General features: G+C 41.2%; 1 protein-coding gene across 1 annotated transcript; it reads right to left on the reverse strand.

The window, feature by feature from the left end:
• Nucleotides 1–14,050: 14,050 nt before the first annotated feature.
• LOC116919395 lies at nt 14,051–18,141 on the reverse strand. The gene is made up of 5 exons (XM_045178569.1): nt 17,455–18,141; nt 16,483–17,385; nt 15,947–16,417; nt 15,169–15,889; nt 14,051–15,094 (listed from the first exon to the last, which is right to left on the reverse strand). Exons 1-2 carry the CDS (start codon nt 18,139–18,141, stop codon nt 16,972–16,974), a joined length of 1,101 nt encoding a protein of 366 aa, XP_045034504.1. The 3' UTR covers nt 14,051–15,094; nt 15,169–15,889; nt 15,947–16,417; nt 16,483–16,971.
• Between the last annotated feature and the right edge of the window lie 355 nt (nt 18,142–18,496).

Genomic DNA, 18,496 nt, shown 5'->3' on the forward strand with positions numbered 1-18,496 from the left:
TTCTTTATTCTTTTTTCCTCTTCCGTTAAAAATAGAATTCTTGATGGCTACGCGTACGGTACGGTGCCGTCAGCCTTACCTGAATTGCACAGGTAAATTTTGACATAAACATGGAACAACAAAATGAAACATGAACGTAAGAGCTATCTAAAACTAAGCTATGACGCTCTCACTATGTCACCGCTTGTCCTAAATGTGCCCTCTTCGGTTACAACACCGAGGTGTATTAGGCAGACCAAATAGTCGTACATAATGTTCAACTTTGCCATCGTGGACGGAGACGGTCTTTACATCTAGAAACATGGTTAAAAATTGTAACAAGACAATTGACAACAAGCTACCCACAAACTGCTATAACTTAAACCCCCACTACCGCTTAAACCCTGCACGGAAAAATTAGGCAGGATTGTTAGTGTGACTTGACTAGTAGCAGCCAGTAATCCATCGTAGTGTGCATGCAAGTAAGTACCAGATGATTCCCTTCATACTCTGGGTTTCCCACCCCAAAGCGTCCAAGATGATCTGACCCGTGGCGAATCTGAATCTAGCGGACGTATTCCCATGTAGAATACCCTCCCATGATTGCGTGATATACTAAACATACCCATGTTTACCGCGGCCCGCGGGGTATTCCATGAATATCACAGTATGTGGATGGGAAATCCTCACGTATCATGGTCATTGGATATTCTTGCACTTGTCTCCTGACCTAGACCGCCTGGAAGTCTCAGCTCTCTGTTCCTTCTTACATGCCCATGCAACACAATGGGACTTAACTGGTAGTCAAGCGGGTCAATGAATGAAAGCGTGAAATTAAGGTGCTTTGCGCGTCAGATCGCATCACCAGCCTTACCTATAATTCCAAACCTTATTCGCCTTTAGCACCAAGGAATAATGGAAACCATTACCTTAGCCACTGACATGTCCCACCATACATGATGTGTCTCGCCATCCTTTATATACCGTAAGTTTCACTATCAAACCATCGTTGACAATGTCATCTTTTTCCAGCCTTTAATTTAATGGTTATGACTTTAAATTACGTAAATGGAAAAATGAACTCTATTTTTCAACCTCGTTTTAATTACCCTGTCACATAAAAAAGTAATTTCCCGATAGGGATTCTATTAAAACTCTTTGCTATATAGTATGTACCCAACATTCATCCCTACCCTTCTAAAACGTCACGCCTACCCTTCTACAACGACCGACCGAAACTTTTTCTGAGACTTTACCCCAGAGATGGCGCTGATGGCACGGCGATTTCAGGGTGTCGGCACTAATCTCTTGTTCTTTTTTTTTATTTGAGATGCTGTACCGCTGAGATTTACGGAACGCCGTTTGACCCACTTTTTAATAGACAACTCTTTTTCGACATTTGTCCGTTTATTTTGTAAATAAATAGATAACTTGCATAGCCATGTAGCGGTCAAAAACATCATTTGAAGGAGGGATTTCAACAGACGAAGCCTTCAAGGGAATAGAAGTCTACAACGAATTTATCGATCGATTGTTAGGTCTATTTCGATCGCCATTGTATAGTTAATGAATGACAACTTGACGAGTTAGCGACACGCACGTTGGAAGTGTACGCGTGTATGCACCTCGATGAGCGTTGCACAATAACAAAGCCCCGTTGGTAAGCGTATTGATAAATAAAGGTATTTAAGGCATTATCCAATTAGTCATGCCATAATGTCTCACTTTGTTGGCAGCTAGGTGAAGTCCTTGAGTCTTGAGTGCCTCAAGAAGGAATCGCCGAACATCGTCATACAGGCACAGACTACGAAGTAAAGACTACGATCGGGGATAGGGCTGAGAGGAATGATCAAAGCTATGCTCGTCCTATGCCGTATGGTGGCGCGTCAAACGAACTTTCTGAAAGCCATTATTTTTCGTCGTTTGCTTACTGATTTGGGTCTTCACACACCGTAAACTTGTAAGTAAACCATTAACCTTTCAATGTTGTATTTTTTTGTAGATATAGCTTAGATATTCCCCTTGTTGTGTGAATTTTTTAAAATTTCTATCTGATCTCTAGTCATGGTCTATAAATTCCTTTATTAAACCACCTTTTTCCCCCTTTTCCCCCTTTTTCCCCCACCCCCTCTTTATTTTTTGAAAAAGGGGGTGGGGGAAAAGGGGGAAAAAGGGGGTGTAATAAAGGAATTTATTAGGGGAAAAGAATGTTGTGTGGGAGAGACAGGATTACAATTGAGTAGGTGTTTTACCATTTTAAATGAGTTCATTAAATAGACATTTTTAATCATTCGTGCTTTGTTTCTTTAATGGAGATAAAATAATCGCAAATTCGTAGTAATAATTCGCGAGAAATATGCTAATAAGGTTTTGCTGTGTTAAGTAAGTGTATCAGCAAGAATATTATATCGATGCACATTTAATTTCTTTAGTTTAAAATCGCAATCTAGTGAGTTTGAAAAGGATATTGATGGAGGTTTGGTGTAAAAAAAAATGTGTAAAATGTTGGAAGGGCGACCGAAGATTTCCAGATTCTTCTATTATCTTACATGTTATGGTGGTATTTATACAAATATATTGCAGTGCATATCTGGGCTCCCTTCTTTTCTGTGGCCCCGTTTCCCCTTGACTTGTGATAAGCCCGTAGGGGGTCATGCCTCTACTGTGATCAGCAGCAAAGGTTGTGAGTGTGCTGTCCGGAAAGGGGACGTGGGGGTCCTCAAGTTCTATAATATCGTTGGAGGGCGAAGAGGCTACCCACAAATCCGAATTAACGGTTAATCGCTCACACTTGTCCGAAACCTTCCATCCTCTTCCGGCTTCTCTTAGCCACGCCCCGGGTAATCTCCCCGGGGATTCAAATTCAATTGAGGCAGTGTCTCGGCTTGTCTTGGTTGATGGCAAGCGGAGGTACTGCTTTAAACTACTTACTACTACTTGAACAATACAAAGATTTAAAAATATTAATTTAGTATTTTTTAATTTCCTGCATGTTCTTCGTATGTTCTTTGAACACTTGTCTTTAATAGCTTCTTTGTGTTTAAACTATACATTTCTTATCTTTAAGAATAGGAATCTTACACTGCTGATGTACAGATTTGGTACTGAGAATTCCGGAGTGCCTTTGAATAACCGCCGATCTAATTGCAATCCTGGAGTTGGTAATTTACTGTTCTGCATACTTGAATCTCATGCTTATGAGTTTTATTTACCTGCAGAATGATTTTGTATATCATCTTTGTATATAATGGTTTATCAGATGTATAGGAATGTTACCACAGATTTTATTTTGACTCATTCGGGTATCGATCCCTTAACTTTCGGCGTACATTGCCGATGCTCAACCGTTGAGCCATGAGTTATATTAGATATTGCACTAATATTAGAAGGCAGGAAAAGATAATATTGTAAAGGCAAATTTTATAGGCTCGTAAAACTATACGCTAACCTGAATGTTAAGTTTCAACGATCATAGCTTTGTGGCAGAACATTGGTGTACGGATCTAAAGGTCTCGGGTTTAAACCCCGGGTGCGATACCTTTCTGGCAACCCCCCCCCCTACATTTCCCCCATTGATATTTGATCCCCTATGTACAACTTTGCACAGTTAGCTTAATGTATTGAAGACTTACACTCCAATCCAAGTATCTCTCATAGCTCAATGGTAGAGCGCTGGAATAGTATTGTATATACCTTGGATTCGAATCCCATTCAGGTGTAGGGGAATTCAGTCTCCATGATTGATTATATGTTGAAAAATTTTAATGTAAATTAATTGAATTGTTTTTTATTAACAAACAATACATTGAGTAGGATTTATTACCATAGTATGTGATCAACTACAAGTTCTTCTTCTGAGTTGAAATGTTCTAGTATGTGCGACCAATAGCACCTTTGTAGAATAGGACTTTACAGATCTTTGGTGAATGCACTCAAACAGTAAAGTTAGAGTGTGATATATAGATTTTGTAACATATAAATCAGTATTATATCCGAAGACATTGAAATGCTGCGAACGTTTGATTTTCGGGATGATTTTTATTTTTACATTGGAATGTAACGTGACTCTTTTGGGACAGGAACCCAAACCTTCGGCGTACCGCTCCGATTCTCTACCATTGAGCTATGAATCACACATTTTAAGTTTGAACTTTTACCAGGAGTTTAAAGGTAACATGTTCACGCTTGTAATAATTTAAAGTTGCCAAGGTTAATTACAAAAACGCTTGTAAACCGTCAGTGATAACGGCAATAAAATGAATCAGCAAACATATTGTGTACTTTCTACCTCTAATGGGATTTTATCCACAATCATCTAGCGCCACAATCTGATGCTCACCCATTAAGCCATGATTCGTACGTAAACACGCACAATAACTTCTTGTTGCTTAAACGCAACTTTTTCCCACTTGTAAAGGATTGAAGCATAATCGATGTAAACGAAACAAAGCATTCGACAAAGGTAGCCATTAAATTCTTTAAGGATTTAAACCCAAAACGCTATACCCAAACAGATTCCGAGATGTGACAGGACGACGAATTTTGGAAATTTTTTCCAATCATAAGATTCTGAACGGTCTAGAAAAGTATCTCAAATTACCCGAAGATTGAGCCCGAGTTGCTGTAAACTAGTGACGACCTGTTCCTATTCGTCTTTACGCAGGAAACCGTTGTGGCCTTACACTTTAAGACATTCTGCGTCTTCTCCAGTCTTTATAAATAATTAATCATCCCTATTTTATCCATTATCCCCATATCCACATTTGAATCACCCATGTTTACATATTTTCAAGACACTAGAAACGCAAAAAATACTAAACAGCATCCCTAGCCTTTTACTTGAATTAATTTTCATGGATAAACTAGGGATGATTAATTATTTATAAAGACTGGAGAAGACGCAGAATGTCTTAAAGTGTAGTATTCTAGAACATTTCCTGAATTGGAAAAGTATTACTAGGGTACATAAATCAAAAACCCCCTTTTTCCTATCTCCCCTGCAATCGAAACCCCCCTGGATTTTTTTTAATTTTGCAACGCAGCATCCGAAACTGGTCTATTGAAGCGTCGTCTAAGTGAGAGTATGCATTTGGAAATATTCTGTCATTCAATTAGTTTTAAATATTGACCGTTAGATGGCGTTGCAGTCATTGGAGGTCTTCGCTCGCGCTCCCGCTCACGTTTTTCCAGTTTGAGCGACTTCGCTCGTCGCTCTGAGTGCCGCTCAGAGCGCGCTCTCGAAAAGAGCCTTTTTCAAACTAGCTACAATTCGGTCACACTCTGAGTCGGACCAAAACTGACTTCGGTTAGGTGCCATTGTTAACAATTCACAAACTCAAGTTTAAGACAACGTTCACCCGGCAATTGCTCAACGTGCTCCCCCCAACTCTGATAGGATCTATATAAAATCACCTAAGTACAGTAAATGGTTAACTAGAAAAAAACAAAATATCTACAAAAAACGTGTATCAATGCGCAATGGCATTCCGTGAATTTTGAAACATAAAAAAAATACAAATAATACAGTACAGTTTGTATTATAATAAAATTTATCAAAATTTTTTAGGATTGATTTTAAGTTACGCTGCAACCGTAAATCCAATTTGGTCTTTTACCGAAAATATTATGGTGATGTTCGTAAATTTAAAAAATCCAAAAACACTTACAACCAGACAATCACTCTATTATGTCCTCGTTTTGATCTTCCTGTCTAAGATTCTCTAATTTCCCATCACTTTAGTTCGATTAATATTAGTTCCATCTTCTAAATGGCGCCCGTTTGAAACATATATAATGAATTTTTCGACAGCTTGTCTTACTTTCCTAAAAATAGAAATGTCTTCCTCTTACAGTCCACTTTAGCCCATTTCATCTTCAATAACATAGAAAATCATAGATAAATATTGCTGGACGAATTGATCTGCCTTCTTTCCTACACCCAAAAATGGTATCATATATCGATTGCATATTATTCCTTGCTTCACCCACGCCATTGACATCCAATATTTTGGTACAGGAAACAAGATCCAAAACCAGGTAAATTTCGAAATAGAAACCGTGGCAGCAGTGGTTTCTCGCCTTCATCGATATTTTGAGAATATCCGAATCATCACTCGTTGTTCCGTCATCGGCCAATTAATCTATATCCTGCTTTTGGTTGTATTAAATTGTGACACATTGACTAATTTAATACCTTTTATTTCTTGAGGAATTATCGAAAAGAATAGAACTACAGACTTCAAACTTCTTAGAGCAAAAAGAGAGCGACTGAGAGAGGAATGAAGCTAAACAGCATCCTTTTGGGAAGGATGGTTCAGCAACCATAAATTACTGAACCGTTGCAATTTAGTCTCAACACACCTCCTTAAATTGTACTGTGAAGAAATGAAGACATTAGAATCTTGATCCTGTGATTGGTCCCTCGACGACTCCAAGTTGAGATCTAAGGTTACAAAAACGGTTGCCACTCAGTGGCTTTGTGAATATGTCGGCAAGTTGAGATTCTGAGGAGACGTGAGAGATATTAATTGTTCCGTTCGACTGTTGATCCCTGAGAAAATGATACTTAACATCTATGTGTTTTGACCTTGAGTGATGTTCTGGATTGTGAGTTATCGCGATGGCGCTTTTATTGTCACAATACAGATTGGTAGGGGATTGTTGAACAGCTCCAATTTGTGCTGTTAAACGACGTAGCCAAACGGCTTCTCTTGAACTGTCGCTGGCCGCAATATATTCCGATTCCATCGTAGATAATGCCACGCAGTTTTGGCGTCGACTGGACCAAGTAATAGCTCCCTGGTTAAACATGAATACGAATCCTGAAGTAGAGCGTCTTGTATCCGTATCTCCAGCATAGTCTGCGTCTGAGAAGGCAGAGAGTGTGTCGATGTCTATACCTGTACCAGTAAATTGTAGCCCGAATCTTCGCGTTGATGCTAGATACTTGAGTACTTTCTTGGCTGCACTCCAGTGAGACTCGCCTGGATTTTCGCAGAATCTGGCCAACTGGTTCACCGCGTAGGTGATGTCAGGACGAAAAGTGATGGCAGCGTACATCAGGCTCCCTATGACTTGTCGGTATGGAATATTACTCATTTTTGCTGTTGTCTCGACATCTGCAGGCTGCGTGTTCCGGGATAGACGAAGGCTGGGTTCAGCGGGAATCCGGACCGGATTACATTCTGTCATGTTAAACTTGGCCAGTACTTTTTCGATGTATGAAGGTGATGATAAGTGGAGCGTCTTTTTCGGTCTGTCTCGATTGATGTTCAAGCCGACGAAATGTTCTGCCGGACCTGCCTTCATCTTGTATTCTTCTCGTAGATGTTCGATAACTGATTGGCCTGCTGTCTTGTCACTGAAGGCGAATAGCCCATCGTCAACCCATATGGCCAGGATCATGAAGTCACCTCCTGACAGGCGAGTGTACACGCAAGGATCTGCTTCACTTTGATTGAACAGCAGGTTGACTAGAGATCGATGAATTTTCTTATTCCATAGTCTCGACGCTTGCTTAAGGCCATAAAGGCCTTTGTTCAGGCGACACACATAGTTTTCAGAATCTGCTGTGACGTATCCTTCCGGCTGATGGATGAATAGTTCTTGGTCGATTTCGCCATACAAAAAGGCGGTTTGGACGTCTATCTGCAGAAGGTGTAGGTCACGTGAAGCTGCTAGCGCTAGGATGGACCGCAGGGAGTCGTATCTAACGACAGGTGCAAACGTTTCAGTGTAGTCAGTCCCGTGTTGTTGTTTAAAACCTTTCGCTACAAAGCGAGCTTTAAAAATAACAACATTTCCTTCCTTGTCTCTTTTTGCTTTGAATTGCCATCTGCTTGGAATGATTGTGCTGTTGCGGGGAGCAGGCACCAGCGTCCAGGTGTTGTTTTCTTTTAACGAGGCGATTTCTTTGTCCATGCCATTTCTCCATTGCTCAGCATGAGGGGACGCGATGGCTTCTTTGTAGCTTTGAGGCTCTTTGTAGAGAAGATCAAGAGCTTGCATTGCCTGGGAATGATGATTCTTGATTTGGATTTCACCTCCTGTGCTGTCTGAGGGCCATTGTTTCTTCGGGATGAGTCCTCGTTTCGATTTTCGTAGTTCCAGTTGAGGAATAGGCTGAGAGGATTGTTCTTTGCTGTTGATGTTGTGTTGATCAATTTTGTTGTTTTCAGTCAATAATGGTTGGTCAACGTTTGTCACATGTGTGACTTCTTCCATGAATTTAACATCTCGACTTGTGATCACTTTACGGTCTTTTGCAACGTATACAAGATACGCCTTGACTGTTTCACTGTACCCGACGAACAAACCTTCCACGGCCTTGGGGTCAAGTTTGCGTCGGTCTGCATCGGGGACATGTACGAATGCTCTAGTACCAAAAGCACGGAGATGCGATACATTAGGTTTCTTCCCGTACCAAAGCTCATACGGTGTTGATGTGAATCCGTCACGGAGGATGCGGTTTTGAGTGTAGATGGTGTAGTTTACTGCTGCTGTCCACAGGTGAAGAGGAATCTGCTTTGCATGTAGTTCTGTTCTGACTGCTTCGACGGTTGTTCTATTGTCCCTTTCGGCAACGCCGTTTTGTTGTGGGGTATGAGCGGCGCTAGTTTGGTGCAAGATCCCCTGTGATGACAGCCAGTTTTCAAAAGAATTGCTTTTAAACTCTCCTCCACCGTCTGACCGAAAAATACGAGGTCTCTTGCGAGTATCTGTATACATTCGTTCGGCAAATGCTCTGAAGCAGTCTGGTGTCTCCGACTTGTGTTTCATGGTATATGCAGCTTTAAATCCAGAGAAATCATCCTTGAAGATGCAATAAAATCGTTTTCCCGTGGATGATGGGACGTTCATCTCAACAACATCGGAGTGTACAATTCCACCGACTTCTTCTGCTCTTTCTCTTCCTTTTGGAAATGGCATTCGATGCATTTTTCCTATGATACAGGAGTCACATTGTCCAGCAGATGATTCTCCAATGATATTCAGTCCAATGACGGAGTTAGATGTAGTCATCTTTCTTATCGTGTCATGATTGACATGAGCTAGGCGTTCATGCCAGACATCGAACGAAGCGCCACTGCTGGTCGCGGCTTCGGCATTTGCTTTCTCTTGAGTCAATAAATCCAGTTGATAGAGAGATTGGCCTACACGCCTTCCAACCATGAAGAGAGATTCACCCTGAACAATTTCGACGTCGGAACCGGAGAACGTGACTTTGTACCCGAGTTCAGTGATGACAGGAATGGAGATTAGGTTTATACCTATGTCTGGTATAAAGAGTACATCTTTGATGGTTCCTGATATTAGTTGGCCGCTGATCTTGGTCTTTATTGGTATGTCTCCTCTACCATGGGCATAAATAACCTTCTTGCCAATTCCGGTTATGGTCAGCTTTCCGGGTGTAATCGAGGTGAAGTTGGTGAACAGGTGTCTCTGATCGGACATGTGTTGAGTTGCCCCGGAATCGGCAAACCAGTTCATTCTAGACGATGATGCTAGACCAAAAATAGATACGAAGGAAAAATTCTTTGCCTTCGGTTCGGGTACATTTGCTTTGTTTCTCTTGTTCTGTGAGCCACCTTGTTCTTCATCTGTGTCTCTCTCGCGTTTACTTGGTCGATGGTCTTTGGTCCAATGATTTGTACGGTGACATACAGAACAATAGCGGTTTGGCCTAGACTGGTGGTTTTCAGATCGGTTGAACGGAACTTTGTTGCTTAGGTGGCCGTTGGATGCATCTCGTCGTGGAGGATAATAGTTTGCCTTTAAAGCTTCTCGTTCTTCGTGCCGAGGTACATTGCTTTCAGACTGCCTTCGTTTTATTTTTCGTTCCTCTTGTATAAGCCTGGCTCTCAGATTGTCAAGTGTCTTGTCATTGACTGGCATACTGTCCCATGCAGTTTCCATATGCTCAAATGTTTTTGGCAAGGTGGATAAGATTTTGGCCACGATTTCGTCGTCGCTCACATTAACATCTAATTCCTTCAGTTGAGACGCCATTGTTTCAATATCAGTGACGTGCGTCATGATATCTATGCCTTCTTGATAGTTAAGTGAGAGGAATTCTCTGTGTAGTAGATGTTTATTATCGGCTGCTCTCTGGAGGTACTGAGTGGACATTCTAGTCCACATTTCATTAGCCGTTCTACATATCATGAGGCCTAAGGTTTTTACACGAAGAGTTAGCTTGTTGTCTCAGTTATTTTCTTGTCAAAGATTGATACCTTTTTGACGTTCTTTATCATTAGTTTGGTAAATCATAATTCGAGCTAAGCAGTCTCTTTGTCTCCATTGTCTGATTGCATCAATGTTGATTGGAATCGGGTGATTGTTTTCATCCTCAAAATTTGCATCTTCAGCATATTGTTCATCAGGGTGTCTATCGTAGCCCTGGGGAGATTGGACAAAGGTACATTGTTCGATTAATTTATCATGAACAGCATTTGATTGCAATCAAGTGGTTTAAGTTGAAAATGAGAATGTCCTTTGTTGAAGGACAGCACATTTACCTCGACTAAGTCTTGGAGTCCACTGAGTTCGAGTTGCATGGTAAGTCCATGCTTCCATTGTTGAAAGTTTGTTCCATCAAACTTCTCAATATGTTTAACATCAATACGTGGTATTGGATCCATATTGTCACTTCTTCAGCAGTTGTACTGCTGGATGATCTGTGAAAAAAAAAGAGGTTTCCTACATTGTCTCAACATGTGTTCACAAAATTATCCCCTTTTTTTTTTGGTTTAGTTCAGTTGTTTTTTTTTAAATAACATTCGGTTAAAAGAAGCCTGGGCCCATAACCTATTAAATTGTGACACATTGACTAATTTAATACCTTTTATTTCTTGAGGAATTATCGAAAAGAATAGAACTACAGACTTCAAACTTCTTAGAGCAAAAAGAGAGCGACTGAGAGAGGAATGAAGCTAAACAGCATCCTTTTGGGAAGGATGGTTCAGCAACCATAAATTACTGAACCGTTGCAATTTAGTCTCAACAGGTTGGCTATTATTTCTTTTAAATTTCCATAAAAGTCAAGGGAGACTAATGGAAGGTAAGGATTTTTTAAATTTAGAATGTGCCTGATGGACGGTGCCATAAACTTCAAAATGCAACCGTACAGAATCTCACTGAGGCCAAAGGCGTTACCTTCATCATATACACTGTTAAAAATGCTTGAGTTTTTCAGGGCGTTTATATTACCCAAAAATGGTAAGTACCCCTACTATCTGGTAGGTCATACCCAAAAGGGGTGGCTTAGACCTGTTTGTAATATGAAATACCACACAAAATGGGTATGTATTACTAATAACAAGTAAGTTTTACCGAAAACAGGGAATTATACATAAAAACTAGTAGATATAAACCCCCCTTTTCGGATTTTCTATCAAATCCGCTTTTTCGACTCAAGTTTTCGAATCGGAACAAGGAAGATATTTTTATTTTATAAACATGACCTACTAGTAACTTTGGGCCCGTCCAGGGCCGGGAGATAGGTGGCGCTAGCGTATTTTTAACGTTTTTTTCGCCATTTAATTCTGCCAAACTGTTAACGGTTAATTTTTGCCCGTCTACTCTTTAAGCTTTCTGTGTTCCCATTTTTTGCCCGCCGACCCATTCACTGTCTCTACCCGCAAAGGTGTCCGCCTAGTTGCCCGTCCTCCTCCTCATAGTCTGCACGTCAACCTATTTTGCTTGCCAAAACGACCGCTGTAGGTGCCCGTCGACCCACTCTTTGCTTCTGCCCGTCGATCCACTTGCTTGCTTTGCCCGTCACATCACTCACAGCCTCTGTCCGTCAACACCCTTTCTGCCCGTCGACGCACTCTTTGTCCGCCAAAACGCCCGCTGTAGTTGCCCGTCGACCCTATCGTTGCCTTGCCCGTCCGCCCCTCTAGTCTGTGCCCGTCAACCCAATCCCTGTACCTGCCCGTCGACTCAATCACAGTCTCTGCCCGTCGACCCGATCACTGCCGGCCAAAATTTCCGCTGTATTTGCCCGTCGAATCACTCAGTCTCTGCCCGTTGTCCCACTCGCTGCCCACAAAAATGCCCAATGAAGTTGCCCGTCAACTTATATATTGCCTCTGGCTATCTAATCCCTAACAGTCTTTGCCCGTCGACCCCCTCTCTGCCCGTCAACCACCTCTTTGCCCGTCGATCAACAATCGATCAGCAAAAATAACCACTGTAGGGGGCCCGTCGACCATATCGTTGCCTCTGTTTATCATCCTCCTCACAGTCTCTGCCCGTCAACCGGCTTACTGCCCAACAAAATGTCCGTTTTAGTTGGCCGTCAACCTATTTATTGTCCCTGTCCGTCGGCTCACATGCTTTCTCGTCCACCCGTCCTACTAAATGCCCATGGACTGAAAAATTGTCAATTTCCACGATTTCGTCCACCTTTTACGCATCTAGTCTTCCAAAGTCCTATCCCACCAGTTCCTCCCAACGCCAGCGGCAACTTACAGCCAATCACAGGATGAGCACATTCTAGAGACCCAAAACTCCTCCCACATTTTTCCTTATATTTTTATAGAGTATAGATAATTAAAATAAAATTATTGTTTTTAAACTTGTTTATTACTCCAATTTTTTCAATATTTTTTTGAACGCTAAAACAGTAAGTGAGAAAACTTCGGTTTTTGTGACAATAAACTGATGATTATTACAAGGGTTTCCTTATAATGATGGAAAGTGTGATATGTATACGTTAAAAGAAGTTAAATCATCTACAAAAACTGCCATATGAAATTCGTCTCTTCTTTTTCTTACTCTGAAGGATTGTAAATGTTCGTCAAACAACATAGTCTCAAGCATTTGACAAACAAATATAAATCTTTCCTGTAGATGAACAATGCTTACTATACGTCCAAACTGATGCAATCCTGACTGGCATTTCAAAAGTATGACAGTTATATTAGTTTTAAATGTTGTAGAACCTATCTTTATCCATTTAAACACATATCTACTTTAACAAACGAGTTCCCAATATGATGCCTTGTGGCTATTTGTCCTGCACGTTTTACCAATGACAGATTATGACGTTTGAAATTTGATTGCATTGAACATTTAAAAGTTAAAAATTCATTACCCGAAAACAAAAACTGTTGGCATTGCCATTGCTGATGTCGAAGTGATAGTGTGAAAGGAAGGTTAATGTAATTTCTGATTCTTCTTTGCAGCTGTTTAAAATAACTATGTTTTGCCTCGTAAGGGGCCGTTCACATACTACGTAGTGGGCTTAGGGGCGGGAGGGGGTCAGACAAATTACTTCAAAATACTACGGGGGGAGGGGGGAGCCCGGGGATTTGATTCGTAATAGAAAAAAAATTTCAAAAATTTTCCAATTTAAAAAAAAATTTTTGTTTTCCCTAAGCTGGCAACGCTATCGTTGTTTATTTTTGGCGAATGCTCCTCATGTTAGGCCTATATTTTTTAGGGGGGGTCGAGCGAACTACTACGTAATTTCAAGGGGGGGGGGAGTTAGCCCGAACACTTCAATCTACTACAAGGGGGAGGGAGGGGGGTAAAAATCCGCCAAAATCCCACTACGTAGTATGTGAACGGCCCCTAACGCATACACCAATACGCTCCCAGGGGCCCGATTTCACGAATAACCCTTGGGCAATGCACTAAATGGTGCATTTTTTGAATGATTTCTTGATCAAATGAATTTTTCGGGGGGTTGGCAACTCCCAACCGAAGTGTACGTGAGGCCAAATTTTGGCTTGAAATCCCCAATTTTGGCTTCAAATTGCCAATTTTGGCTTCAAATTGCCAATTTTGGCTTCAAATTACCAATTTTGGCTTCAAATCCAACGATTTGGCTTAAGATTCAAGCTTTTGGCTTCAATTTGGCTTCAATTTGGCTTCAATTTCAATTTTTGGCCTAAGTTTGGCTTACTTTCACGGCTTTGGTCTAAGATTTCCCATTTGGGCTTGATATCCCCAGGTTTTAATGGATTTGGTTTAAGAGTTATAACTTTTGCTGTGATATCAGAAGTGTTTTCCCTAGCTTGATAATAAAAGTAAGAATTTCATTGTCTTCTTTCTGAAGTTTATCTTTATTCAACCATAAATGCAGATATTACAAAATGTTTCCCAAAAATATTCCCAGCTCGTAGGCGGTTGCCTTGTCGTACATAAGGACTTCTCCGTCGAATGCGGGTGGTGGGACGCTGCATACATAATTACGGCAATCATAAAAGCCGTGGGAATAAACAGACAGCTGCTTCATTGATCCCGTGAACGTACATCCCTCTTTACTGAGGGAGTACCAATCACACAGAACCCCAACATCGGTCGCTCCTTCGTCCCATTCCCAGATCACACTATCGGGCTTTCGGTTTGCCTGTGATAGATGAGAAAACGAAATCGCCCTTCCGAGAAGAAAATCTTCAGAGATGTCACTTAGCACAAAGCTATCCGGACAAGTTTTGAATATTCCCCAATCTCCAATTTTCACGCTGTCTCTTCTTTCAATGACTTTTACAGCCATTTTCTTGCGTTGCGCATGAGGTATAGAACTCCTGACGCGGAAATTTCTGTCGTTACTGAGTCGTCTGACGTTGTTTTCACAAAACCAAACAATTGTGGACTTTCTAACTAAGCGCATCGCTCCAGTAGAACCCGGAATATTCAAAAAATGATGCGACATTGCAGTCTTTTTTGCGTTGATCAATTTAGAAGAATAATCACGAAATTCTGCTTCGTGGATGGAGCGGAGCACATCCAGGTCGTGACTGTCAGGCATATCCTCCTCTTCATGAAAGTCAGGCCTTTCAGGGCGGGCTTCAGGCTCTTCAGCTTGGTCGTCCGCGTAACAACTGTCCGCGTCTCCTTGATCATTTGTAGTCGAAACAGCTTTAAGACTACTGTCAAAGTCAAATCGATTTTTCCCTTTACTATAGACGCCCAGTTTGTTCAACTGATGCTCCGCGTCCGTGCGGGCTGCTTTAATGATCTCCCCAATTTCTGCCGCGTCTGGAAGTTTTTGGCATTTTATTGCTGTTGCGGTTCCACCCATTCGTTCTAAAAGCTTCATGAACCTGGGGTAAATGATGTGGTCACTATTTCCTTCTGCCGTTATTCTTATATTCCCATCGACCTATAAAATGAAGAAAGTTTGCAAGTACGTGTATACTACTACGGTGCATATTGTACTAGCACTGCTACACTCACCTTTGGTCCTCTTTCGTCCAATACATCCAACACGGTGAAGTTTGTCTGTGTCGATCCCACTGGAGTGTATGTCTGTATGATCGGAGTGCTTTAAAATAAGACTCACATTGTTGGCTGCTAAAAAGCCACGGCATAAACAAATCCGGGGTTCCGTCAGCGCGCAGTTTTAAAATGATTATGATTAAGGAATGCGCAACAATTTCAACGCATAAGTAGGCATTAAGGGAGATAAATGCTGTTGGAAGCGGATAGGTGTTATCGCATTTCAGCCAAAACCTCCAATACCGAAAACTAAATACCACAAACCAAATCCTATAAACCCTCACAGAGGGTATCAAACCTTTGTCGAGGTATGAGGATAAAATATACTGGATCAGTTTGAGGTAAAAGCAGGTGCCCTCCGACCCACTAACATGCTTCGTAAGCAAATCTTGTACCTCGGGGCGGCAGATACGCAAAACAGCATCGTAATTCATCTTGTCCTCCAACAAGATGTCCCCTTCTCTCAGTCCATGTTGATCTTTGGTTACAAAATCCATCAAAGAGATGATATGCGATGGCGTGGCGATTTTGTCGCCAAAAGGCATAATCAATTTACTTTGCGGGAGGCTCTTCAAAAATCTTGTTCGTAACTTTGCGCCTTCGTGAATAATGTCTTGCACAGGGATGCAAGATGACACTAATTCGGCCACAAACCATGTGGAGCTTTTTCCAAAACAAGCTAAACAGAACAGAGAACTTAGAAATGGAAGACGTAAGTTGTACTAACTGTTCTTACTTGTGGTTGGAACCGTTCCAAGTTGTAAATGTTGGCGCATCATTTTCAGTTCTCTGGTGTCACCATCGGAACTATAGGTAAGGATACCTATCCCATGCGCTTTGAGAGCGGCTTCTATTGCAGAAAGCCTATTTTGAACGTCTTTGTACGTAAACCTGTTGTCACTTCCAAACGTGCAGATTCGCATTGGAGGAAAGCCGTCTGCAATCGGCTGGGCCATTACAACGAAGACAACGGAAGCCCGTGGGCGTTCCATTAATTTTATTATGTCAACTGCGCTTGTAACAATGGCATCTTCAGCATTAGGCAGTCCGCGTTTTCCTAGGGGTAAACTGTTTCCCACGACCGAGTTCCGCTTTGCGGAATACTCTCGTTTCCCAATGACAGCCGTAGCGTCTTCCGACACTGCTACCACAAAGGGAAGGCCATGCGAGGAAAGATACTCCTTCAAACCGTGGGCGTTTACTACACCTGGAAGTTAATTCAATGAAGTGAAATAGACCAAACTCGCCAATATTTAGTGCTTAATTTGATACCTTCTGCTGCGCTATTATCATATTTCAATAATTTCTTTTGAATTGATCTTGATGCCGGAAATATACCCTTAAAATTTGCACTGAGAATCTCGTACAATTTTCTGCCACCTAAAATCCAAACATTAATGCAAAATTTCGTCAGTGCGGAATCTTGGAAACGATGGCCCTTTGATTAAACACTTTTTTGATTAAGACATTCTTCTATCATTTTTTGAAGGACTGTTCCACTTCCAGTAATTTGATGATCTCGATGAATATTTTTGCTTTGCAAAAGCTGGTAGTTTTCTGCCATACGAGCGAGGGATTCTCTCAAAGCTAGATTTTCCTTGGCGAGCTCAGAAACATCCTCCAAATTGTCGAAAAATTGGGTGATTCGCAATTGATTTTTCATAGAAGCAGCATTCTCTCTCATTTTCTTCCGCCTTTTAGGTCTCGAATTCCAAACACCTGCTATACCGATGTCGCCTGGCGGCAGGGCAACATCGGTTGTTAAAAATCCGAAGGTGCCTTTGTTGCGGGCTTTGTTGCGCGAGAGCCTTGCAAGCGACGTTTTTTCCCTGATGGACCGGCATCCTTTCCCGCAAGAGGGGGTATTAGAGTAGTCTGCTTGTTCCCTGGTTTTAATGTTGTGGCTGCCTTGTTGACATTTTGCTCCGCATGGGAAGTTCCAGGTCCAGGACAAGCTTTCTTTGTTAAGTTCACTTCATCCTTATCACTCTTTCGGGAAGTGTTTGATTCCGGTGAAGGAACCCGAATTGATGGTATGTATTCGCATTCGTCCAGTGATTCTATATTTTCCGCGATATTTTTATTTTCGGTTTCAAGGGCCTGAAAAGATGTGGATGCGACTGCATTGAAATCGGTGGTCTCGGAATTGCAATGGATTTGTTTGTTGTGAGAGTCCTATTAAAACAAGTAAAAAGAAAGCAAGTATAATAATATGTACAATAATATTCTAGCTCATATACATACCTTGACATGGCGTGTAAAATTTGAAATTTTCCAGTATCCGGTGACATCAAGTACAATTCTAAATGCCATTGCTTTCAAATGGTCTGTGTGATTGCACACAATCTCTTTTGTCTCTTCAGAGACACAGACATCCTCCAAAGTCAAAAGATGGCTTTTGTTTCTCAACATCCAGTAGCGAACCACTTCCAAAAGAGGTTTCTTGCAACTTGCAGGAGTCGGCCCCAATATTTCACTTGGTGCCTTATTTGTTGGAGCGGCAATTGCCAGTTGGGTTTTATCCACTCTCGACAAAGAAGTGGATTTAAAAATAGGAGCGAAATTTAGAGCTGGCACTTTGTTTTCCTTAAGAATATTCCAGCACAGCTCTACAGCTGAGGTGATCGATGCCTTCTCTCCCGTAAGAAAAGAAAACTGGGATGGATTGTCACAGAAGACCTCCCCAAACAAAGCAACTTTAGCCGCCTTTGAATTTTCTAATTTATTCAGCTTGCTTATATTTGATTCATTTGCCAGATAATCCCGGATATTGTCTTCCAGCTCATCAAATTTATCTGGAGTAATGGGATATTCTTGGGCAAAGGCTCTTAAGCTTTTATAGCCTAATTTTTGAAGAAGTTCTTTGATGTGCGTATCAAGTTGAAGCCCGCATTTCTCGAATGTATCAAATACATTATCTGTTGGAGCCATATCTTGTTTTATTGTTGGGACTTAATTATGTTAATTTTAAAAAGTCAGAAACCCAGAATGCTATTGTAGCAGACGACAGTTGTTGATTATCTCAAATCATAACCGTTCATAACTATCCCGCGACTGCTACTAACCAGCAGTCTTTTTATTAAGCTAAAATTATAAGGAAAGTAGTGGGAGTTAATGTAACAAACCGTAAAACTGTCAGTGACGTTTAAATTTTAAGTTTATTGTGTACCTTTGACATAAATTTATGGTCAATTCCAAAATTTTGGCTTAGATTTGGCTTAAGATTCCCAGTTTTGGCCTAGATTTGGCTTAAGATTCCCAGTTTTGGCCTAGATTTGGCTTCAAA

This window comes from Daphnia magna, linkage group LG1 (genome assembly GCF_020631705.1).
Source record: "Daphnia magna isolate NIES linkage group LG1, ASM2063170v1.1, whole genome shotgun sequence".
Classification (NCBI taxonomy): Eukaryota; Metazoa; Arthropoda; class Branchiopoda; order Diplostraca; family Daphniidae; genus Daphnia; species Daphnia magna.

What these genes read in the sequence shown, in the direction of transcription:
- LOC116919395 (XM_045178569.1), bottom strand. Translation starts at nt 18,141, where the DNA reads ATGGCTCCAACAGATAATGTATTTGATACATTCGAGAAATGCGGGCTT. An exon ending in ATTTTACACGCCATGTCAAG is followed by an intron (nt 17,386 to 17,454) that starts GTATGTATATGA and finishes TTGTTTTAATAG; the next exon opens with GACTCTCACAACAAACAAAT.